This window comes from Leptonychotes weddellii, chromosome 12, assembly GCF_054177405.1.
Source record: "Leptonychotes weddellii isolate Sample4059 chromosome 12, ASM5417740v2, whole genome shotgun sequence".
NCBI classification, from domain to species: domain Eukaryota; kingdom Metazoa; phylum Chordata; class Mammalia; order Carnivora; family Phocidae; genus Leptonychotes; species Leptonychotes weddellii.
In genome coordinates, this window is record NC_138380.1 from 24,914,178 (window position 1) to 24,940,992 (window position 26,815).

Here is a 26,815-nt window from a genome sequence, read left to right on the forward strand (position 1 = left end):
CTTTGACGGGATCTTGCCAAGAGTGATCGGAGGGGGTGGATCTGCTTCGCTGTGGCCTCTTGTCTATGCTGGCCTGTGGAGAGTCTGTTCTGCCAGTTTTCGGGCTGCTTTCTGGGTTATTTATGTGGGTGCTCTCTAGGCGGCCACGCGGCAAGAGGTGAGCCCAGGGACGTCCTACTCCGCCATCTTCCCAGCAGCCTCTGCTCAAATGTGGTTGTGATTTAAATGATGATTTTCCAGCCTTTTTATTTCACCTTGCATTTTTCGTTTGTTCTTTCCAGGAAGCAGAATGTGCCTACACACTCTTTGTCATTGCCACGTTTTGGCTTACAGAAGCTTTGCCTCTGTCAGTCACAGCTTTACTGCCTGGTTTAATGTTTCCATTGTTTGGGATCATGACTTCTAAGAAGGTAAGTCCTCTTGCAAATGTTTGTCATAATTAGGTTCCCTATTTTGTACTGATACTCCCACTGAGAAAAGTTGTATTGAAAAGGAACAAGAGGGGCACCTGGGTGGCTCAGGCAGTTGAGGGACCAACTCTTTGATTTCATCTCAGGTCATGATCTTGGGGTTGTGAGATCTAGCCCCTTGTGAGGCTCCACGCTCAGTAGGGAGTCTGCTTTAGAGTCTCTCCCTTTGCCCCTCCTTCTGCTCTCTCTCTCTCTCTCTCAAAATAAATAAATAAATCTTTTTTTTTTTTTTTTTTAAGGGAACAATAGTCCTGTTAAGAAATGCGTGTCCTGCCTTCCCAGGCTGATATCTATGCCTGGTCTCTCCTTCCCAACAAAAGGACCAACCCTTTTACATCCTGCATTAGCTTTTTCTTTTCAGCAGAATTTGGTCTCGCACAGTGTTAGAAAAGCAATTTCTGTTTTAATGAAGAAAAAGCTACCCTGTTTTCTTTTCCAGAAACCTGCCATTTCAAAAGATAAAGCCAAATTAACTTTCATGTGTATTTCTATTTTGTTCTTGCTGAGAGGAGTTTATTCATGCTGAGGTGTTTCTTACTTTTATACAATCTAAGGGTACCCGTCTGAAGAAAATGGATTCAGTTTCCCATTAAAAGCATGAAATGCATTGAAATCAGAATATCTATCTTCACGCAGCCTCCACACCCAGCACACAACTGCCTAAACGATAGCTGAAAGAGTCTCAGGAAAGATACCAAGTTCAAGATGCAGTCCCTGCAATTTGTCACCTTTGGACTTCTATCTTCTGCCAAAGTCCAGTATTGCTATTTTGAGGTTCATCTGTCTTTCTAATGTGGGTGGAGATTTTTCTTTTTAACTAACCCATGATACAGGGCTTTTTTGTTCTGTGGGAGAAGGTATTCGTTTCCTTCTCTTTATGTCATTCTTCCTCAGTTTGTAGTTCAAACCATCTTTTTGCATTTCAGATCCATTTTGCTCCTCTTTTCTTACTGCATTTTTCCTTCCCTCGTAATCCTGACTCTTTTCTTTCTAAGCACCACTGATTGGGAATAGAGGGCAGCCAGGGCTGACACTCTGCTGTCCCACAGAATCTGGGCTCTATAACTAAAGAAGTTTTTCAAATGCTCCAACACACTACATGGCTCTTAGTAAAGGAAATTTTAAAAGAAGGGATGGGCAGGTTCTCAAAAATAATGTGTCAAGTTGTTAACCCCTGTTCTGCTGGCTTGGGTGGTTGTACCTCCAAAGACAATTAAGTTCAACAGTGACATATTTGTCTCTTATGATTTAATAATAATAAAATTGACCTTTTTTTTTTTTTAAAGATTTTATTTATTTATTTGACAGAGAGAGACACAGCGAGAGAGGGAACACAGGCAGGGGGAGTGGGAGAGGGAGAAGCAGGCTTCCCGCCGAGCAGGGCCCCGATTCGGGGCTCGATCCCAGGACCCTCGGATATGACCTGAGCTGAAGGCAGACGCTTAACAACTGAGCCACCCAGGTGCCCCTAAAATTGACTTTTTTTTTTATAGAAGCTGAGATAAAAGCAAGATTAACTGGAATTGGAGCATTTCTGTAGCAAACAGGCTAGAGAAGACAGGAGAAAAAGGGTGCCTAGGAAAGCCTGGCTTTGTGAGAACTGCCAAAGAAATATCTTTGCCTCTTTACAGGATGTGGAGGCCCAACTAGAGGCAGCAAAATTCTAAGTACCGTCAGCAGTTGCATGACTCAGACCAAGAGTCCGTCATCCCCCAGAAGTGTCAGCCTCGGACTAATTTAATGGCCATAGAATCTCAGACTTGGAAGCACATTCTTCTGGTCGCTTCATGCTGGGGCAGATTCCTCCTCCCAATATTTCTTATAGATGAGATCACTCCCAAAATGATTAAAGGCTTCCTGTGTATGGGCCCAGAATATCCCACAAGGAAATACGTATCATTTTTGAAAACTTTGAATATTTAAGTCACTCACCTTTATTGAGCCCAAGTGTGAAACTCAGTCACTTTGACTCTAAATTTTTCTCTAAACATCTAAGATTACATACACACACGCACACACGCACAATAACAACAACAAAAACCTCATCTTTTTTCCATATGACAATGTTGCTTGGATGTGAAAATAAATATCATTTCCTCCTTAAGTCCTATCTCCAGTCTTTATGGTTTCCAGACCTCAACTCCCTTCCTTAACCCCACCACCTCCACCTGCTTTGTCTCCACCATCTTCATTCCTCTTCCTGGAACTGCCCCTAGTTTATCAGTGATATTTAGAGATTAAATAGTTAATAAATGCAATGTCTGTCATGTCGTAAGCACTCAGTATATATTAGTTAATACTATTATTATTTGCACATTGGCAAGAGTGAATAGGTCACTCTAGAAACATTCTGACTGTTGCAAAGCAAAGTGAGTCTATCTCCCCTCTGGTATCTCAGCCTAAATCCATTTTAAACTTTATGTGACTTCTTTCACCTTAAGCTTAACAGGAACTTACAACAAATCAAAGTCCTTAGGACTTTTAGTATAGAAAACTTTTCTTCAGTCTTGTGATCCTCTTTCCAGATAGGGCAACTGATCTTTTACTAGGAAATATCTGACCAAAGCTACAGGGAAAGGTCTAGAGATTTAGTCAGAAGACCTGAGCTTAGCGCCTGATATTCACCACTAATTACTTGTATGATCCTGATCATGTCCCTTAGCAACTCTTTTTTTCTCATCTGTAAATAGGGAATGATAATGCCACAATATCCAGGGGTTATTATAATAATCAAATAAAATAATATATGTGAACAATGATACATACTAGGCATCAAGTATTCTTATGAGTTTTAATATCCACAGTTAAAGGGGTTAAACTATCATGCCAGCCTACTGAAGCATATTGGAATCTCAACTGTGCCATTGAGAATAATGTGTCTTTAATATCCTCATCTAAGTTCAGAGCTCCACACAGCCTTCTCTTTGGCCACCATAATTTTAACCTCACTTTATGTATTTCTTAAGCCAATGCTAAATATCTATATGTTTTTGAGCACCTTGTTGTATTAAAGAATATCAAAAATTACTGAATTTCTCTCATATCTGTTGAATAAAATCTGAAATGCTAAATATTTAGTGTGCCCAATTAGATAGTCCAAATCAGATATCATTATTATTATTGTCATTGAAAATATGCTTATATATAAATTTTATACATATAAATATGGAGGTACACATATGTATATGCAGATGTTATATTACATATTTACTCAGTCATTTGATAAATATTTATGTGCTAAGACTCTGCTAGGCTCTTGGGAATATATCAATGAATAAATACAGACAAAGGTCCTTGTCTTCCTAGGAGAAAAGAGACAATAAACAACTTTAATGTATAAGTAAATTACAGTGAGTTAGGAGGTAATTGGTTGCAACAGGATAATGAAGATCAGGAGAGAGTTGCAGTTTTGTTTTTGGTTTTTTTTTTAAGATTTTATTTATTTGCAAGAGAGAGAATGAGAGACAGCATGAGAGGGAGGAGGGTCAAAGGGAGAAGCAGACCCTCTGCTGAGCAGGGAGCCTGATGTGGGACTCGATCCCGGGACTCCAGGATCATGACCTGAGCTGAAGGCAGTCACCCAACCAACTGAGCCACCCAGGCGCCCCGTGAGTTGCAGTTTAAATAGGATGATCAGAGTAGACCTCAGTGAGGTGTCAATACCTGAACAAAGACTTACAGGAAATGAGGGAGTTAGTCATGTGGCTATTTGGGGAACAACTGTTGCTGAGAGGCAAATACCCACCACAAATACTTCAAGGTAGGTATATGTCTGCAGTGTGACCAAAGCAAAATGAGTGAAGGGGAGAATGACAGAAGGTGATGTCAGGGAGATAATTTGTAGAGGGACTAGACCATCTAGGGCCAAAGTAGGCCACTGTAAAGTTTTAACTCTCAATGAAATGAGACCATCTAGAGAGTTCTGAGTAGAAGAGTGACATGATCAATTTGACTTTTATTTAAAAGGATAATTTGGACTGCTGTGTTGAGAAACAAGGCAGAAGGAAGGAAATGGGTAGCAGGTTATTGCAATAATCCAGCTGAGAGGCCATGGTAATTCAGACCAGGGATAGTAATAGGGATATTGAATATATTGTTAATGTACTTTTAAGATAAAACCAACAAAATTTCCTGCATGATTTTATATGGCATATGATGGGGGCGGGGGGAAGGATTCAAAGATGCCTCAGAACTTTTTGACCTGGCAGTTGGAAAAATGGAGTTGCCATCAATTGAAATGGGGAAAACTATGGGCAGAGTAGGCTTGTTGCAAAAGAGAGGCTGACACTGGGAGTACAAAGTTTGACACTAAGTTTGCAATAACTATTTGATATCTAAGTGAAGGTGTTGAGTAGGCAGTTAAATACAAATGAGTCCAGATTTCATGAGATAAAGCTGAGTGGAAATATAGGTTTGAGAATCATCAACATATAGATGGTATTGAAAGCCCTAAAACTTGATGGGGTGATTTAGAGAGTGAGTGAAGATTTAAAACAACAACAACCACAAAACAAAGAGCACAAAGAACTGAGCTCTGGAAAACTACAACATTCAGAGATTGGTGAGAAGAGAAAGTACTAGCAAAGAAGAAAGAAGGATAGGTTATTGAGGTAGAAGGAAGGCCAGGAGAGTGTGGGATCCTGGAATCCAAGTTTAGAAATGTTTTAAGGATGAGGCAATGATCAAATGTGTCAAATCTGCTAATAGATCAATTAATGTGAAAACTGAGAATCAAGCATTGGAATTAGCAACGAAGCATAAATAAATATTTTTTAAAACAACAAAATATATATGATATAATATAATTTTAATCAAAAGCATTATAACTGACTTTTCTAAAAAATCTCATTTAATTCACAAACTTGATGTGAAGTATTATTGAACTTTAATGGGTAAATATATTGACTTGTAGAAAGATCACAATCTTTCTACAACTGGTACATTTTATAGCTAAGAGAGAACCCAGGTGCTCTGATTACAAAAGTGCATGTTTTTTGATGAAATCCCATTTTGAAACAGAAATATGACTACCTTGAGCTTAAAAATAGATGTCAAATTTCATTAGGAATTTTATTTGACATGCCTATTTTGCCTCAAAAATAGTTATAATTATCAGTGTCATTTACAAACCAGTAGCATTTTCTCTTGTTACCTCCTGTGTACATAGGCTATAAACAAACACATACGCTTGTGACTAATATGCTACAAATATACTAACTCTGATGGAACCCAAAGAATAGGTAATAGAATGAGAAACAAAGAATGTGAAAATTCCTCAAGTTTACAGTTGATTTCATTTAGACAGTTGGGCTGCAGGCCATTTTTTGTTTACTTAGTCTATTAAGAGATTGGCAAACTATGAATCTGAGGGCCAAATCTAGCCTGCTACCCAATTTTTAAAATAAAGTTTTATTGGAAACACACAAAGCCATGGTCATTCATTTACATAATGTCTTTGGCTACTTTTTTTGCTACAAAGACAAGTTGAATAGTTACAATAGAAACAGTAAGACAAAGTCTAAAACATTTATTATCTGACCTTTTACAAAGTCTGCCAACTGCTGACATAATCTAAAGAGATTACAACAGGAATATCTCATGGTCCTGGACTTCCTTCTATGTTTAATCACTTACTGATAATGGCTTGCTTCTATGCATTCCTTTTCCTGTGTTTATTTTTTCATTGAATTCTCAGACTATTGGAATAGGGTACGTGGATCTTATTTTCATGAGCAAAACTATAAAAGAGATAAGAGAAGAGGAAAACTCAAATGTCTATTCATTTTTCAATAATTAACTTGTGTATCAGGTCCTGTAAGAAAACTTACCCAATTCCCCTAGAAAAAAGTGGTCATTATTCTTTGAGCTTCAACTATAACTTGAAAAAATATTTCTCACACACTTATGATACCTTACTGCAGTCTTTGTTAACTTGTTTTTCACAAGTTAACAAGTTCTGTAAGCTTCTTGAGTCTGGGGACTTACTGATTCAGTATCTACTGAGTGCCAATATGTGCCAGGCTTGTGTTAAATCCATAAATACAGTGATCAGTAAAATACATCTCTGCCTTCAAAATATGTCTAATCTAATAATGGGGATAATTAAGTAAATAAATGATCACTATATAGATGAAGATGTGCTCTCACAAAAGGAAGTAACATCCAACCAAGTTGAGGATAGTCAAGGAAGGCATCTTAGAAGAATTGGCATCTGAGTTCATCCATGAAGGAAGATTATGGATAACCAAAGTAAGAGAAGAGGGTCATTCCAGGTTAAATGACTGGCAAGTGTTGAAGCATTTCTGTGACTGGAGTATTTCACACGTAGGGAGAAGTTGGCAGAGTACTGAAAGTCTAAGCTGGAAAGGTGAGATGGGGCTAAATGATGAAGAGTCTTTTAAGACATGTTGGGAAGATTGGATTTGGTCTTAAAAGACATGGAGTCCAGTGAAGAGTACAGGAAGCACAATGATGTGATTAGATTCACACTTTAGAAAAGGAGCTGTGACAATGGTAAGGGGTGGATTAGAAAGAGACAGATCAAACAGCAACCATTTGAGAAGCAGTAAGGAGCTTAATTAAGATGGTAATGTTTGAATAGAGCAAAGTGGACAATTTCAAATATATAGGGGAATGGGACGTCTGGGTGGCTCAGTCAATTTAGCCTCTGCCTTGGGCTCAGCTCATGAGCCCGGGGTCCTGGGATCAAGTCCCCCATCGGGCTCCTTGCTCAGTGGGGAGCCTGCTTCTCCCTCTGCCTGCCTCTCCCCCTGCTTGTGCTCTGTCTCTCTCTGACAAATAAATAAAAAATCTTTAAAACTAAAATAAAATAAAATATATGGGGGAACTAGAGATAATAGGACTTCATGACTAACACACATACTGGAAGTGAAAAAGGAATCATAACTGACTCTTAGCCTTCTAACTTGGGCAACTAAGTAGATGGAAGTTTCATTTGCCACAAAAAGGGATATGCTGAATTTTTAGATGTTTGTGGGAAATTCAAATGGAAATGTCCAGCTGGATACACCAGGCTTATCTGTTTGGATACAAAGATTTTAGTGTCTTCAGCATTCATTCAACAAATATGTATTGAATGTCCACTGTGTGCTGAACATTATTTTAGTCACATAGAGTTAGAAATTGAATCTGTAAGATTCAAACTTCAGGTGTACAAAACAAGAAGGTTGGAGACAAAACCCTGTAGAATACCAACATTTAAGAAAAAGGAAGAGCAAAAGTAATTTTCAATGTAGGCCAAGAAGAAAAATTCAGAGAGGCAGAGATAGACCCAGGGAGGAAAAAAAAATGGTTCGTAAGTCTGTAAACACTAGTAAATTAATAATTTGAAATAATACTTATACTGAGAGTGATGACTGAGAGAATTAGGAAGATAGAAGTTTGGAAACAGGGGCTCCTGGGCGGCTCAGTCGTTAAGCGTTTGCCTTCGGCTCAGGTCATGATCCCAGCGTCCTGGGATTGAGCCCCGCATCGGGCTCCCTCCTCGGCGGGAAGCCTGCTTCTCCCTCTCCCTCTCCCCCTGCTTGTATTCCCTCTCTCACTGTGTCTCTCTCTGTCAAATAAATAAATAAAATCTTTAAAAAAAAAAAAAGTTTGGGAACAGAGTGTAGACAATTCATGATTGTGATCACTCTACTGATTTAGGAGCTCAGAGACCGTAGCTTATTCATTGACTCCCTTCCTCCTTCTCTCATTCATGTAATATTATTTACTGAGCTCCTGTTCTGTACCAGGACTGTACTAGGTGCCAAATATGCAATGACTAGCAAAACAGATTCCTGGTCCTCTTAGAATGTATAGTATATTACAGAAGAATGCAACAAGCAGGTAAACACTACTTACATAATATAATATGCTATGAAGGAAACAACCAGGGCTCTGTAATACAGAAAAATAGTAGAAACTATTTAGAAAATCTGGATATTTGAGGGCGCCTGGGTGGCTCAGTCGTTAAGCATCTGCCTTCGGCTCAGGTCCTGATCCCAGGGTCCTGGGATCGAGCCCCACATCCCGCTCTCTGCTCAGCGGGAAGCCTGCTTCTCCCTCTGCCTGCCGCTCCCCCTGCTTGTGCTCTCTCTATATATATCCCTCTCTCTCTCTCTGACAAATAAATAAATAAACTCTTAAAAAAAGAAAGAGAAAGAAAATCTAGATATTTGAGGATTGAAGAGGTGTGAAGAGGGAAAAACATGTCAGACATTTATCATTGCATTCCCTGTTCATATAACAGTTGTGGTGCATGGTAAATACTTATTCATTGTTAGAGTAATTAATAAATGAGATAATAAGGAAACCGATAGAATTATTTTCTATTATGCAATTACTACAAAATGTAAAGAGTTAAATACAAACTGTGAAAAACATAATAAATCAACATAAAACATAATGAAGAAATTCACTTGTCCACTTTTAATTCCAAGGCTAATTTTTACTTTCTTTTTAAACCAAGCCAAGCTTAGTAAGTTATATTAAAAATGCTAATACAATTTAAATAGCAAAATTATCATGAGAACTGATTTTTCTATTCCTTTGTGGTTTCATAATTTTCCAACTCTCCCATTCCTTCTACCAGATATTGTTTTTTTTAAAGGGATGTTTCCTCTTATAATCCTCTCCTTTTAGCACAGCCTCATGACTCAGTTTAACCAAGCAGGTCCTAAAGTCAGGTCTCTTGAGTATCAGTCTTATGAAGCACTACACCTAAAAATTTAAAAATAAGGTTTCTGTGGTTAGATAAGTTTGAAAAATATGTTGTGTGTGGAATCCCACTCTGTGAGTGGCAATGCATGTTAATATTTAAAGGTTTTGAGTTAGGCTTACAGGAAAGAAAATTCTAATATTTCAAAACTCTGTTTTCTAAACTAATTAGGCCACAGAATCTTTTTGTTGTTGTTGTTTGAGAAAAAGATTATGTGCCTAACATACTTAAGAGAATTCTCTGGTAAATAGGTTGACCCAAAGTGTCTGTATACTCTACTAATCTCTGAATGGTGTCAGCTAAAAATGGCTTAAGATGTTGGCTCCTATTCAAGGGTATTTATTTTATAGCAAATAATTTTGAAGGTAAAACCATTCAAAATATTTAGGAGTGACACTACAGTTTGGGCATAATGGATGGTAATGAAGACACTGGCGGGTTGGAGACTCAACTTGGACTTCCCCAAGTCACAGTCACTGCCATTCTACCGTAGCAGCATAAACCAGTTAACCCCAGTTTGGAGATGGAAAGATTAAGGCATTGAAGGCACTTGCCTGATGTTACACAGCTATTTCAAAACCCAGTATCTTGGGTACTCTTTTTTTGTATGTATTTTCCCTTAACACTCCCATTTCTGGGTAAGCATAGTTAAATTTGTATAGTCACATATCTACATTTTTTTTAATAGAAGGATTAAGTAGTTTGAAGGTCAAAGTTAAGAGTAGCAAAATAATGCTTTCTTGGGCAATATTATTTTTCCCCCCACTTACTTACCAACATAAGTAATCATGGGTTTAATCATAAATTTCAGGTGGCATCTGCTTATTTCAAAGATTTTCACCTACTGCTAATTGGAGTCATCTGTTTAGCAACATCAGTAGAAAAATGGAATTTGCACAGAAGGATTGCTCTGAGAATGGTGATGACGGTGGGTGTGAACCCAACATGGTAAGTACTGCATTTCCTGTTCCAGGTTTACTTTCCAAACAGATCATTTTTGTGTAGAGCAAATAACTAAAGAAGTAATGCACATCCAGGCAATCATTCATATCACAGTATAATTCATGCCTTTCCTCTGCAAATATGAAAGGGATATAAGGTGTACTGGAGTTGTAGGAAGAAACAACAACAACAACAGCTTTCAGGTCTAATTACAGGGAGATTGGAATAAGTGCACACAACCCTCCTACCTTTCATGCACAGTAGGAGACAAAGTTGAGAGAAGCCTTGAACCCCAACAGACAAGACTGATAGACTTCTGAGTAGATTTCAGTCCTATTTTGTTTATTTGGCTGATTACACATTCAAGACTTGTTCAAGAGCATCCTTGATCATAGGGAGGATGTTAAGAACCAAAGACAAAGACATTACCGACAAAATACAAACGTGTGTAGAAACATTCCAAGGTGAACATTTTTCTTTTTATTTATTTATTTATTTTTAAAGATCTTGTTTATTTATTTGACAGAGAGAGACACAGCAAGAGAGGGACACAAGCAGGGGGAGTGGGAGAGGGAGAAGCAGGCTTTCCGCCGAGCAAGGAGCCTGATGTGGGGCTCGATCCCAGGACCCTGGGACCATGACCTGAGCCGAAGACAGATGCTTAATGACTGAGCCACCCAGGCGCCCCAACATTTTTCTTTTTAAATGAACTGTTGCAAAGTGAAACAATCAATTAAGAAATTTCATCTACAGAATGTGAAATCACTCAGTTGACTGATTTTCCCCACTGAAATAAATGCTTTTTTCCACTAAATTAATTGGCTATTTTAGTTTTAATTCTAGCTCTTGTTAAGGACATAGTTGTGAGGGGCGCCTGGGTGGCTCAGTCGTTAAGTGTCTGCCATCGACTCAGGACCAAGCCCCCCATCGGGCTCCCTGTTCTGTGGGAAGCCTGCTTCTCCTTCTCCCATGCCCCCTGCTTGTGTTCCCTCTCTCACTGTGTCTCTCTCTGTCAAATAAATAAATCAAATCTTTAAAAAAAAAAAGAACATAGATGTGAGCTAAAAAAAGAATATTTCCAGTGTCATAAACACTTACATGATAGCATTAAGCTCTAAAGTCTTAGGTGGTTCTTCCCTTCTTATTTTTCTTTGAAAATAAGACAATTTTATTGAATTATGTTGCATGATTCGTTCTAGAGTATATCCACATCTGTGTTTATCATTTATGAATCAAATAGGTTTGTTAAACACAAAAAATAACTCAGATGAGACAAATTTTTAAAATATTTGTTACTTAAAATGTTTATAACATGTATGTATTAAGGGAATCTCACTCTTGAGATGAAATGGTATTCCATGCCTCTGGGGTGCTATAGATATGTGTATCTTTTCCTTGACCATCTGCTCACTGACCACAGGGGATGGGGTAGTGAACCACACAGTGTAGCAAGAGTCCTGTCCTTTATACCACCCAGTAGCTTTGCAATTTAAGGCATTTTCACCGCACAGAAGGTTTATCGGCTCACTATCTTTTTTTATAGGAAGATTTCATGTCTTGCCAATGCCTTAAATGAAAAGTAGTTCTAATTTACTTTTTATTGAGAATGATTTCTTATTTAAACAGATATCTAAAGAGTTTTATTTTGTTTTACATGTAGAAATTGTTCACCCGATCTGAACTTGAAACTGTAGAATTTGTCTTGTAGATCTACTTTTAAAGAGAGTCATAAAATTTCATAAATGGCTCCATATGGAAAGATGTGCTTCTGAATGATTTTCTGGGATCTCCTACTCAAAAGAGATCATATTTCTTCCCCAAGTGTGATTTTGAAAGCTTCTAGATATGATTTAAAATCCTACAGTCTTAGGTGTGTTATTTTTAAGGGAGAAGAACTACTTTATTTATAAGAGAAGACAATGTAATATATCCAGTTCTTGACCACAGGCAGGAATGTCAAAACTCAGGAAAGCACAAATAATAGAACCTACAGAAAATTCTGAAACCTCATTTTAGCTAGTAATTTTAACCATTTCCTCCACCTACCATATATTGAACCAGAGTAGTCAACAGTAAAAAGTAGATTTATAAATATTAATTTCTCTCCTTGCCCTTGTGCCTCCTTGGCACACATACTAATAAAGAGAGATGTGACCTGGGCGCCTGGGTGGCTCAGTCGTTGAGCGTCTGTCTTCAGCTCAGGTCATGATCCCAGGGTCCTGGGATTGAGCCCCACATCAGGCTCCCTGCTCGGTGGGAAGCCTGCTTCTCCCTCTCCCCTCCCCCTGCTTGTGTTCTCTCTCTCGCTGTGTCTCTCTCTGTCAAATAAATAAATAAAATCTTAAAAAAAAAAAAAAAAAAAGAGAGAGAGATGTGACCAAAAGACAAAAGAAAGAGTAAGGGATCCTAAATTGAAAAACTAATTGCATTTCATCTTACTGGTATTTCAAGGTAAGTGTCATCTGTAAAGGGCATTCAAATATTGGTATAATATTAGAAGCTGTTCTGTTTTAAGAGAAGACGTTTACGGTTCCAGGGAGACAAATCTCATAAGAACACCACTCTTCCATGTGCCATTCTGATTCCTATCTGGTTATGACCGTCTTCAGGGTTCGCCATCGGAGGGAAACCCTAACTTAAGTGTGTTTTGAAAAAATTCCCAATTTACAAACAGCATTCTTTACAGTTAAATAATACAGAGCTAGTTAAGCCGGAGAGCGCAGCTCATCCAAAAGGCCCTCTCGTTTCAGGCTGACATTGGGGTTCATGAGCAGTACCGCCTTTTTATCGATGTGGCTTAGCAACACCTCCACGGCTGCCATGGTGATGCCCATCGTGGAGGCCGTGGCACAGCAGATCGTCAGCGCCGAAGCAGAGGTCGAGGCCACTCAGATGACTCATTTCAGTGGATCAGTCAACCATGGACTGGAAATTGATGGTATCACATGTTGATACAGCTGCAGTGGGGTCTAATCATTTGGGCAGTCGGCAGAAACTCAAGAATTCTGGCTTATATTTTATTAACTGCCCATACATGCATGATGTGAATTTAACTTTCTTCTTGCTGTATTTCCCAATAGTATACATTACCCAAATATTTTACCTTCAATTAATGGTCGAATCTACATTCTCTGGAAAAAGAGGAAGAATGCCCTTTCTAGCCTCTAGCCAGTCTGATGGAATTCTCTCTCTGTCTCTCTTAGTAGACCCCAGGTTACTCCTTCATACTGAATTGACATTCTTGCATAGTAGTGGGAATCTCTAATTCCTACATTCTATTTGGAAAGAGCATTACACTTGGCTGTGGTTATTTCTGGCTCTGATAAATTGCCCTGATGGAGTGGAAACGTTGGGGTGATATTTGTATTTATAAAATACTTTATTAAGATGAATGTTATGTCAGTACAGGTGAATTTGTTTTCAGTTTCTAGTAATGCTTCCATCTTAACACACACACACACACATACACACACACACACAGATAACCCTTTAAATTATTTTTCTTTTATTTAATGTTTTGCAGAAGGTGTTGAAACAAATGAGAGGAAAGAGAAAACAATACCAGTTCCAGGGTAAAGAATATTGACATTTTGATTAGGATTTTCTAAATTACATTTTAATAAAATTATAAACTGAGTCAATTTGTTTTTCAGATACAGTAATGATGCAGGAAAAATTTCAAGCAAGACGGAGCTGGAAAAGGTATAGTAAATGTGATTCTTTCTAAATAATTATACATGAAATTATATTAGAGTTGCAGTTAGAGATGTATGCATTTTATTTTTTATTTTTAGAGAGGGAGGGGGAGGGGCAGAGGGAGAGGGAGAGAGAGAATCCTAAGCAGGATCCAAGCTCAGTGCAGAGCCTGTTGTGGGGCTCAATCTCATGACCCTCAGATCATGACCTGAGCTGAAATCAAGAGTGTGATGCTTAACCGACCAAGATACCCAGGCGCCCTGAGATGTATGCATTTTAAAATTTGTTACTTCCTTCCTTGTCTATAAATTACTTTGCTTACCTAAGTCAAAGCACAGTGTAATGGTTTGATAAGCCCTCATAGATAGACATAGACTAAAATCAACATTCTGATAGAAAACTTTTTAGGCTTTGAAAATTAGCATCATTATTTTCTTCTTTTACTGAGTTCATGGTGATGAGAGTTAGGATATGTAGTTTAAAGAAATATAATTCCAGTCTCAGAATATTGCTTCATTTTCTTAATAAAATCTTATTGGCCCGATAGCCTGATTTTTATTAGGACTATTCTCATTTCTTTCAGGTTATAAACTTAGAGCAACTCGTATTCATGTAATTACAATCCAGTTATCGTTAGTGTCCCCACTAAAAAATTCAGTGCAGAATTTATGAATTGCTACTGTCAAATACAGATGGAGGAGTTGTTGTAGTCATTCTTGCAATTAAAAGAAGGAAGGAGACTTTTGTAAACTATCCCATAGAATTCATTTTGCCAAAATAAATCAATATAAAAACTCTATACTAAGTTGTACTGGGAGCAATAGATCTTGAGACCACTGAAAAATAATCCTACATAGAAATAGTTTTTCGGTAACCATAGCATTAAGAATAGGAGAGTGGGGCATATGTTCCTTCCTCAGGCTATAATGCATTTACATGCAACTCAGTAGGAGAAAGAAAACCCTCTTGTTATTTACAGAAATCTTTAAGGAAAGAGTGATTTCTCTGTAAAGAGAAAACAAATAACAAAGATAAGTTTTAAGCCATCAGCTACAGGGTTTTAAACATGAGAATTGAATATATATTGCTGAAAACATCATCTTTAGGAATAGAAGTAATTCTTTTAAAACAGAAAATCAGCAGCATACGAGGTATATTACAGAAGAATACATTAAAAATGAGCTTTAAAAATTATGAAAATTGGCAAGCATAAACAGAAAGAATATACTTGCACTCAGTAACTTTCTCATGGTCACATTTAGAAATCCAGTTTTCTGGCATGATTCCTAAATTTTGGGTCAAGCCCCTTCAAATCAATTTGACATCTAGCACTGTCCTTGGCATTATAGGAAGGTCCACTGTTGGAAAGACCTGCTCCTTACTGTAAGCAGCTCAGAGTCTAGTGGGGAAGATGGACTTTAAAAAAAAAATGTGTGACATAAATCCTACAACAAAAGCAGGCACAGAGGCTCAGTCTTCCAAAGGTGGAACAATTAGGTCAATAAGGATGTATTGCAGGAGTGGGGTATGAGTGAAAGAGACTTGAGTCCAGAAGGAGACAGCATGTTCAGTCAGCAGAGCTCAGACTCCATGCATGCAGGGACCACGTCCACTTTGTTCACCATCTAATCCCCTGGCACGCTTCATTGCCTAGCACAGGTAGGTGTTCAGTAGATATCTATCTTAATTAATTAATTAATGAGTGAAAAGATAAGAGGTAGTCTCATTAGAAAAAGTAATGAATCCAAAGACCCAAATATGTAGACAGCAGGGGTTTTTCAGGAAACATCTCCACTGCAGGTGCTAGGGATGAGTTGTGCTAAGTGAAACATCCAGATCCTTGAGCTGTGTTAAAAATAGTTGGTCATGCCATGCCAAAGATTTTAGAGTTTATCTTAGAGAAAATAGGAATCTTTGAAACTGGAGAGCAGCATGGTCAATTCTGCCCATTGAGAAACTTACTATGGCAACACTTTGAAGGCAGAGAGTGTAAACCTAACTGAACTATTTGATTAATCAGACTTTGAGGACAAAAGAGAGACAAGTATAGAAGAAAGCCCTGCTAGAGTAAACTAGGTAAAGGTAGGCTGTGAAGCCACTGATGGGAATGGGGAACAGAGAAGGAGGGATAAGTTTTCAGTGGGGGAAAGTAAGGTAATTTGGGTACATTTTAGGCAATGAAGATTGAGTTCTGAGTTTGGGAGAAGAGAGCAAGCAGGGCCTTTGCACAATGATTCTATGGTCTTTCTAGAACTCAGTGTATAAAAATTCAGCTTTGTGTAAAAGAAAAATTAAAGGATAACCTTTTACTTTACAAAAGTGTTCATTATTAGAGATAACATGAAAGTATTACTTGCTTTTGGTGTCACATTAAAAAAGTGTTGCCAAGACCAATGTTAAGGAGTATTTGCCTATGTTTTCTTCTAGGAGCTTTACAGTTTGGGGTCTTATGTTTAAGTCTTTAATCCATTTTGAGTTAATTTTTGTGAGGAGTATTAGATAGGGGTCCAGTTTTATTCTTCTGCATGTGTTTATTGAGTTTTCCCAACACCATTTATTGAAGAGGTTATCCTTTCCTCACTGAGTATCTTGACTCCTTGTCACATGTTGGTTCACTGTAAATATGAGGATTTATTTCTGGGCTCTTGATTCTGTTCCATTGGTCTGTGTGTCTATTTTTATGCCAATTCCAGACTGTTTTGAATATATAGCTTAGTAATATAGTTTGAAACCAGGAAGTGTGATAACTTCAGCTTTGTTCTTCTTTCTCAGGATTGCTTTGGCTATTCATGGAGATTAATTTCATTTTTGGTGGAAAGAAAAGCGTTTGGAACTAAAATTTATCAGTCCTAAAATTCTTGTTAATAAAGCTGCAAATTTCTGATATAGATGATAATGATGGTAATTTTGCCTTTGCTGCTGCTGCCAATGGTGCTGATTACGTGTTGGTTTTAAAGATGGTGGTTAGTCAGTAGGCCCTCAGATTCCAGAAACTGATTAAAGAGTAGCCATATTCGAGTGCTGCATACCTAAAAATTGACGTTTTCCATGACTTGCCAAGTTCTCTTCTTATTATAGGCCATGACCCAAACATTAGCAGAGCTCCCTACTTGTGTCCCCAATAAAAGTAGTGGGTAGGTACTTAGCCTGTAAATCCCGTATGAGTCCAAAAGTAGTTAAAATATTTTTTGAGAAGAAAAGGAACAAAAAGAATGGATTATCCTAAAGGGACATCAGCAGTACATGGACAAATATATTTGTCAGGTTCTAGTGGGGTGACTGAGACACCAGTCATCATCGCTCATATTATTTCCATAAGAAATGAGTTCCAGATATCTGAAAATCATTCTTTACATATGAAAGGAAGAATCAAGTTGCTAGATTTTTCCCTTCCTCACAAGTACTAGTATCATTCAAAGAGATTTCCCAGATTTTTATACTGGTTCAATTTCTAAACCTCCAGGCATCTTCAAATGAAAAGAATTGGAAAATCAGTTTGCTTTTAATGAAAGGTCTAAGTTCATTGTTTTCCATTCATCTTATATAATGTGTAATTCTCTAAAGGGAAAAATTCAAAGGAAAAATGTCCTTGAACAAATTAAATCTTGTTTTTTAATTAGGTGTTTAGTTTGGGGGTGAAAATCCTTATTGTTGAAAACCAAATTCTGTAAGAAAACACCGTTTAATGTTCTCCAAGAATTCAAAGAACCATATTAACAGTAATAAGCATAGCTCATAATATCATGGTCTAGGGGCATTAATTCTGCCAAGTTAGGGGATATCAATTTTAGAATATCTGGTGTCCAGATCAAACATTAACAAACGTTTGTTCTCCTTGGTTACTCTTCCATTCGATACTGGGTGGAATTGGATGGCAAAGCTAATTATTAGGGCTGTTCAGTCCTCACCTGACACAGCCTAGCTGTCTTATTTCACTCATCCAGCCAAATCCTGTAGTTTATAGAGAGATGATGATAGAGAAAGAGCAGCATCAAAGTGACGAGAGGTAACAAGTGTTGGCAAGGATGTGGAGGAAGGGGAACCCCTGTGCACTGTTGGTGGGAATGTAAACTCCTGCAGCCACTACAGAAAACAGTATAGAGGTTCATCAAAAAATTAAAAATGAAATTACCATATGATCCAGCAATCCCACTTCTGGGTATATATCCAAAGGAAATGAAAACAAGATCTCAGAGGGATATCTGCACTCCTATGTTCATTGCAGCATTATTCAGAATAGCCATAATATGGAAAAAGTGTCCACCAATGGATGAATGGATAAAGAAGAGGTGTTATGCATATACAGTGGACTATTATTCAGCCATAAGAAAGAAGGAAATCCTGCCATTTGCAACAACATGGATGAAATTTGAGGGCATTATGCTAAGTGAAATAAGGCAGACAGAAAAATAACAAATACTGTGTGGTATCACTTATAGGTGGAATCTAAAAAAAAAATAAAAAGTAAAACTCATAGAAACAAAGAGTAAAAAAGTGGTTGTCAAGAGCTGTGGGGTGGGGTGCAAACTTTTGGCTTATTCCCATGAATAAGGTCCAAGGATATAATGTAAAACATGGTGACTATACTTAACACTGTTGTATGGTTGAAATAGGGTAGGGTGGTGGTATTTGAATGTCTGACAAAAGAAGAAAGAAAGAAAGAAAGAAAGAAAGAAAGAAAGAAAGAAAGAAAGAAAGAAAGAAAGAAAGAAAGAAAGAAAGAAAGAAAGAAAGAAAGAAGGAAGGAAGGAAGGAAGGAAGGAAGGAAGGAAGGAAAGGAAGGAAGGAAGAAAGGAAGGAAGGAAGAAAAAGAAAGAAAAAAGGAAGGAAGGAAGGGAGAGAGAGAAAGAGAGAGAGGGAGGGAGGAAGGGAGGAAGAGAAAGAGAGAAGGAGGGAGGTAGGGAAGAAGGAAGGAAAGAAGGAAGGAAGGAAAATAGACGTGTGAGGTGATGGATATGTTGATTGGCTGGATTAGGGTAATCTCTTCATGATGTATGCATGTGTCAGATCACAACTGTACACTTTAAATATCTTAGAACTGTATTTGTCAATTATATCTCATTAGGGTTGAAAACCATTGTGGGATATTTTATGTGTACATCAAGGTGATTTGATGTGCATGTTAACAGTGAAAGGAATTTCTCCGTCTAGTTTATTGGCACCTAGATGTTTATCTAGTTTGGGCACTTCACATATTTTTTTATTATGTTCAGTTAGCCAACATATAGTACATCATTAGTTTTTGATGTAGTGTTCCCGTCACATATTTATCTTTTGCACGTCTGTGTGTGTGTGTGACCACATTTGAGTTCTACGCTCTTAACACATTTCAATTGTGCAGTGCTGTCCACCGTAGTTGCCAAATTTTGCACTGAATCTTCAGTCCTTATTCATCTTATAGCTGAAAGTTTGTACCCTTTACATGGTCTTTTTAACTGTGGCAGTTTCCTATGCCTCTGTGAATAGGAGAAGTTGAACTTTCAAAAGAAATCATAACTATCCTATTTACTAATCCAATTAGAACATATTTCATTGAAAAATTTGGAAGCCTCATTATCAATGTTATTATATCAGAACAAAAGATTAAATTTCTGATATATAATGGGGATCCAGTATCCTCCACCAACAGTATAGACTAGAGTGAAGGCTGATGCTTGCATATGGATAAGCAGGTAAAACCTAATTCATCTAAAATTACACCAGGTGTATTTTCTGATAAAAGAAGGGACAAATGATATACTATATGTTGGCTAATTGAACATAATAATAATAAAAAAAGAAGGAAGTGGGTGACAACATTTGGTGAGGCAAATTCACTTCTGAATAAAGAATTTTTTTAACATTTATTTTAAAAGAGAGAAAGGAATCACAGCAGCAACCTGTGACTATGACCTCACTACAGATTTCAATTTTTTTTGCAGTCAAAGCCCTAGCTCTGTTGGTATCTATACTTAGCTGTGTTTCCACAAAACATTTTGTTGTTAAAGAAATGATTGGCTGTTGATAATAGCTTTTGTCCCATATATTTTTCACTTTTGAATCACCAAAATGTAGTTCTTCACATTTGAAGTTATTGATATATCATCTAGCAAATAACATAAGGTCAGCTACGTTGGAAGCATCTGTACTTTCTTCTAAGTGTACAGTAAGCCTCCCACACTATATAATTTATTCTAATACTATATTTCGTTTTTTAAAATTCTCAACAGTGTTTTTCTATGCATCTTCCAATAGTATTTCCTAACAAAAGAATACATTTATTTTACTTTATCCCCAAATTATTTTTATGTACTTGATTATGGAGTATTTTATACATATACATATTTATGAAATGTAACAGAAAAATTTAAAGAATAACAAAATGCTTAAAATGGTATATTTCACACCCCAGCTTAATTAATTTTGAGAAATCTCCATGAGCCCTTCTCTGATTCCATCTCCTTCCTCACAGTCACTCATCCTTCCCCTTGATGAGACAGACACAGTCCAAAATGTTGTATTAATCATTCTCTTGTTTTCTTTTCAGTGTTTCCACTTGTATTAGTTACTTGTTCATCATCGGAAAGACCCCAAATAGCAATAGTTTTAACAAGATAGAAATAAGCTGGTATGGTGGCTCCACAATCACGATGACCCTGATTCTTTCTATCTCAGCTCTGCCATCCTCAGCACTTCACTGCTACCTCATGGGGCAAGATTGCTGCTACATCCCTCTATCCATTCTCTACTCCAGCTAGCAGGACAAGAAGAGAGCAGAAGGCATATATACTTAGAAATTACTCTCTTACTTTCCTGGCTTTAGCATTATTCATATTTTCTATTTCTTCTTGAGTTGTATTTTTGGGGAACTTATGCAGTCCATCTCAAATTTACTAGCATGTGGTTGTTGATAATATCCACCAAGACCAATTTCATTTGTAAAGTATTTTTAGTTATAGCTTTTATCATGGCTAATATTTCTACTTATGCTTTTAAACTTTTTTTGAAGAGTCCTTCAAAAATTTGTCTATTTTATTAGTCTTACAATTCTTGTCAAAAAGCTGACTTTTGGCTCTTTGATCATATTTTATATGTATTCTAATTTATTCATTTCCTCTCTTTATTATATTGTTCTGTCTACTTTATTTTTGCATTCATTTTGCTGCTCTTTTACTTTTTAAATTAGACATTTACATTATGAAATTTGAGCTTTTCTTTTCTTCCAAAGTAAGAATTTAAGGAGATGAACTTTCTTCCATTAATTTAGCTATACCACATATTTTTCAGTTCTTTGTGTCTTCTGGATTTCTATTATGAATTGCTTAGAAGTGTATTTTAAAATTTGAAATAAATGAGGCTTTTGTAACTACTTTTTGTTTTTTTTCTTTTTATTTCTAACTTAACTGTGCTCAGCAGTTGGTTTGTATGATATCAGTTCTTCTAAACTTGTTGAGGCAGATTTGTGGGCTAGCACATGGTCAATTGAGATAAATATTTTGTTGTGCTTAAAAAGAATTGTATATTCTCAACATACCGGTGCAATATTTTCCAAATGTCTGTTAGATCAAGTTTGCTAGTTGTTTTTCAAATCGTCTGTGACCTAATTTTTTGTCTACTTAACCCAGCAATTAATGAAACTGTTTTGTTGAAATCTCCGTCTAGGATATGGGTATGTCTATTTCTCCTGCTAATTCTGTCAATTTTGGTTTCTGTATATTTTTAGATTATTTAGATTATGTTATTGTATCCCTACCAGTTTACAATGTTTATATCTTCCTGGTTAATTAATGCTTTTACCATTTTGCAGTGACCCTCTCAATGTATAGTAATGTTTCGAGGGTCTTAGAGTTGATTTGTCTGATGCTAATGTAGCAATGCCAGCTGTCTTTTTTTTTTTTACATTTATTTTATTGTATTTTAATTCCAGCATAGTTAAAATACAGTGTTATATTAGTTTCAGGTGTACAATATAGTGATTCAACAATTCTATGCATTAGTCAGTGCTCATCATGATGGGGGTACTCTTAAATCCCTTCACCTATTTCCTCCACCCCCCACCCACTTCCCCTATGGTAACCATTTATTTGTTCTCTGTAGTTATGACTCTGTTTTTTGGTTTGTCTCTTTATTCTTTGTTCATTTGTTTTATTTCTTACATTCCACATATGAGTGAAATGTATAATATTTGTCTTTCTCTGACTGACTTATTTCACTTAGCATTTATACCCTTTAGATCCATCCATGTTCTTGCAAATGGCAACATTTCATTCTTTTTTTGGCTGAGTGATATTCCATTGTGTGTGTGTGTGTGTGTGTGTATATAAATATATACATTTTACATTATATAAATATATACATTTCCAAATTATGGAAGCAGCCCAAGTATCCATTCATCTACCAATGGACATTGGGCTGCTTCCATAATTTGACTATTATAAATAATGCTTCAATAAACATTGCAGTTTATACCTTTTTGAATTACTGTCTTCATATTTTTTTGGATAACTACCCAGTAGTGGAATTATTGGATCATATGGTAATACTATTTTTAATTTTTTGGAACCTCTATAGTATGGACATTTTAACAGTATTTGTTCTTCCATCCATGAGCACAGAATATCTTTCCATTTGTTTCTATCATCTTCAGTTTCTTTCATCAAGGTTTTATAGTTTTCAGAGTCCCAGTCTTTCACCTCCTTGCTTAAGCTTATTCCTAGGTATTTTATTATTTTGGTGCAATTGTAAATTGGATTTTCTTAATTTCCCTTTCTGCTGTTTCATTATTAGTGTATAGAAATGCAAAATATTTCTGTATGTTGATTTTTGTATCCTACAACCTGACTTAATTCATGTACCAGTTCTAATAGATTTTTGGTGGAGTCTTTCGGGTTTTCTATATATAGTATCATGTCATTTGCAAATAGAGAAAGTTTTATTTTTTCCTAACCATTTGGATGGCTTTTATATCTTTTTTGTTGTCAGATTGCTGTGTCTAGCACTTCTAGTACTATGTTGAATAAAAGTGATGAGAGTGGACATCCTTGTCTTCTTCCTGATCTTAGGGGATAAGTTCTCAGTTTTTCACCACTGAGTATCATGTTAGCTGTGGGTTTTTCATATATGGCCTTTATTATGTTGAGGTATATTCCCTTTCTAAACCTATTTTATCGAGAGTGTTTGTCATGAATGGATGCTATACTTTGTCAAATGCTTTTTTTCTTTTGTATCTGTTGAAATGATCATATGGTTTTTATCCTTTCTTTTATTGATGCCATGTATCATGCTGATTGATTTGCAAATATTGAAACACACTTGCATCCCAGGAATGAACCCACTTGATCATGATGAATATTTTTTAATGTATTGTTGAATTCAGTTTGCTAGTATTTTGTTGAGGATTTTTGCTTCTATATTTGTCATACATATTGGCCTCTAATTCTCTTTTTTTATAGTGTCTTAATCTGGTTTTGGTATCAGACTATGCTGGCCTCATAGAATGAATCTGGAAGCTTTCCTTCCTCTTCTATTTTTTGGAATAGTTTGAGAAGGATAAGTATTAACTCTTCTTTAAATGTTTAGTAGAATTTACCTATGAAGCCATCGGATCCTGGACTTTGTTTTTTGGGAGTATTTTGATTACTGATTCAATTGCATCACTGGTAATTGGTCTGTTCAAATTTTCTGTTTCTTCTTGATTCAGTTTTGGGAGCTTATATGTTTCTAGGAACGTATCCATTTCTTCTGGGTTGTCCAATTTGTTGGCATATAATTTTTCATAATATTTTTTATAATCCTTTGTATTTCTGTGGGGTCAGTTGTTATTTCTCCTCTTTCATTTCATTTCTCCTCATTCATTTCTCCTCTTTCATTTATTTGCATCCTCTCCTTTGCTGTTGTTGTTGTTGATGATGATGAGTCTGACTAAAGCTTTATCGATTTTGTTAGTCTTTTCAAAGAACCAGCTCCTGGTTTCATTGATCTGTTCTGTTTTTTCTTTTTTGTTTTGTTTTTTAGTTTCTACTTTATTTCTGCTCTAATCATAATTATTTCCTTTCTTCTACTGGTTTTGGGTTTTGTTTGTTGTTCTTTTTTAGCTCCTTTGGGTGTAAGATTAGGTTGCTTATTTGAGAATTTTCTTGCTTCTTGAGGTAGGCCCATATTGCTATATACTTCCCTCTTTGAACACCTTTTGCTGCATCCCAAAGATTTTGGACCATTGTGTTTTCATTGTAATTTGTCTCCATGTATTTTTAAATGTTCTCTTTCATTTCTTGGTTGACCCTTTCAGTGTTGCATAGCATGTTATTTAACCTCCATGTATTTGTACTCTTTCCAGATGTGTGTGAGGGGATGCGGGGGTTGATTTCTAGTTTCATAGTGTTGTGGTTGGAAAACATGCATGGTATGATTTCAGTCTTCTTTAATTTGTTGAGACTTGTTTTGTGGTCTAATATGTGATCTATTCTGGAGAATGTTCCATGTGCACTTGAAAAGAATGTGCATTTGCTATTTTAGAATGGAATGTTCTGAATATATCTGTTAGGTTCATCTGGTCCAATATGTAATTCAAAGCCACTGTTTCCTTGTGGATTTTCTGTTTGGATGATCTATCCATTGATGTAAGTGGGGTGTTAAAGTCCCCTACTATTATCGTATTACTATTACTTCCTTTATGTTTGCAGTTATTTTCTTTTTGTTCTTTATTTTTTTTAAGATTTTATTTATTTATTTGTCAGAGAGAGAGAGAGCACAGGCAGGGGTAGTGGCAGGCAGAGGGAGAGGGAGAAGCAGGCTCCCCGCTGAGCAAGGAGCCCGATATAGGACTCAATCCCAGGACCCCGGGATCATGACCTGAGCCGAAGGCAGACGCTTAACCGACTGAGCCACCTAGGCATCCTGTTTTTGTTCTTTATTTAATTCATCCTATGCACGCGCATGCGCGTACACACATACACACACACACTGATATTCTATGCTCTATTATTTTAGATTTCCTGATCATTTTATCATGTGTATTAATCAATTAGGTCTGCCATAACAAAACACCACAGACTTGGTTTATAAACCACAAGAATTTATTTTCTTACATTTCTGTAAACTAAAAGTCTAAGATCAAGGAGCCATCAGGGTTAGTTTCTGGTGAGGCCTTCTTCCCTGCTTGTAGACAGCTTGCTTGCTCATTATCTTCACATAGCATTTTCTCTATGCAGAAGCAGAGAGAAAAAGAGAGATCTCTGGTCTCTCTTCCTCTTCTAAGGGCACCAGCTTTATCAGATTAGGGCCCCACCTTTGTGACCTCATTTAACATTAATTACCCCCTTAAGGTCCCTATCTCCAAATACAGGCACATTGGGTGTTAGGGCTTCAACATATGAATGTGAGGTGGACACAGTTCACACTATAACATCATATATGCTTGATTTATAAAAATGTAAAAATAATCCATTATTTTCTTCCTCCTGAACAGGACAAAGACCTTAGGACATTTCAACTACACCATCCCTTCCTATTTATGTGTGACTGTTTTCTAATTTTTTAGTTCTAGTCTATCATTCTCCTATAAACTATATAATTTTATTTTTTAAATCAATGCTTTATAGGACTATGTACCTATTTACTAGTATCTTTGCTCACCATTGTTTCTTGCTTCCTAGACATTCTATCTGGGGTGATGCTCCTTCTGCTTGAATATATCTTTTGAATGTACTTCAGAGAGTACCTTTTGGTTGTAAACTTTCAGTTTTGTTTTATATACAGATCTTTACAATTTCTGGAATATATTTTTGTGGTTATAGATTTCTAGATTGACCATTATTTTTTCTTTGCATATTGAGATGTAATTATACCATTTTTTTTACTTTTTTGCTGTTGAGATCTTTAAGCTAGTTGTCATTCACATTACCATTCCTTTAATAAACAGTCGTTTCTCTTTGGTTACTTTAAAGATACATGTGTGTCTATGTGCATATATGTATGTTGAATCTTTCCCAATAATCCTTGAGAATTCTCAGCCATTATTTTCTCTGGTCTCTGGTTAAACACGTTAAACTTTCTCATTCTGTCTTCCAGGCTTTTTAATATCTCTTTATTTTCCTTCTGTATCTTGCTTTATCTTCCTTCTGTATCTTGCTGTACTACATTATGAATACCTTCAGATCTATCTCCTAGTTCATTAATTCTCCTTTTGGCTATGTCTGTTTTGTTGTTTAACCCATTTACTGAGTTTCTACATTCAGTTATTTAGGTTTTAATTTCTATAAGTTCTGTTTATCTCTCTTTAAGATTTCCTTGGTGATTTTTATAGTCTCTTTCTCTTTACTTATATTTTCCATCTCTTCTGTTAATTTTGTTAATCATAAATTAATTTACTTATATGTCTAAGAACTCTAGTGGCTGAAGTCCTGTAGATCTCTCTTTGGCCTGTTTTGTTTTCTGCTGGTTCTCATTTTTGTTGCCTTATTTGTGTGTATGTGTTGGGGGGGTGTTTTGTGCTTTTTTTTGTCTTTTTCAATTTTTTATTTAAATTCCAGTTAACATACAGTGTAATATTAGTTTCAGGTGTAGAATTTAGTGATTCACCACTTACATACAACACCCAGTGCTCATCACAAGTGCTCTCCTTAATCCCCATCACCTATTTAACCCATCCCTGCACCCACCTTCCCTCCAGTAACCCTCAATTTGTCTTCTATAGTTAAGAGTCTGTTTTCTGGTTTGCCTCTCTTTTTTTCCCCTCTATGTTCATCTGTTTTATTTCTTAAGTTCCACATATGAGTGAAATCATATGGTATTTGTCTTTGACTGACTTATATTGCTTAGCATAATACTCTCTAGCTCAATCTATGTTATTGCAAATGGCAAGATTTCATTCTTTTTTATGATTGAGTAATATTCCTGTGTGTGTGTGTGTGTGTGTGTGTGTGTATCACATCTTCTTTATCCATTCATCAGTTGATGGACATTGAGCATTGGGCTCTTTTCAAAATAGTTTGGCTATTGTTGATAATTC

At 36.5% G+C, this 26,815-nt stretch overlaps 1 protein-coding gene across 1 annotated transcript in view; it reads left to right on the forward strand.

Moving 5' to 3' along the window:
• Positions 1-26,815, forward strand: part of SLC13A1 (solute carrier family 13 member 1) — a 113,430-nt gene that overhangs the window by 47,033 nt on the left and 39,582 nt on the right. The window contains exons 3-7 of the mRNA XM_081800914.1: positions 282-410; positions 10,001-10,137; positions 12,882-13,069; positions 13,655-13,703; positions 13,785-13,833. Of these exons, the coding sequence (XP_081657040.1) occupies positions 282-410; positions 10,001-10,137; positions 12,882-13,069; positions 13,655-13,703; positions 13,785-13,833 (552 nt within the window). The remainder of the gene's footprint in view (positions 1-281; positions 411-10,000; positions 10,138-12,881; positions 13,070-13,654; positions 13,704-13,784; positions 13,834-26,815) is intronic.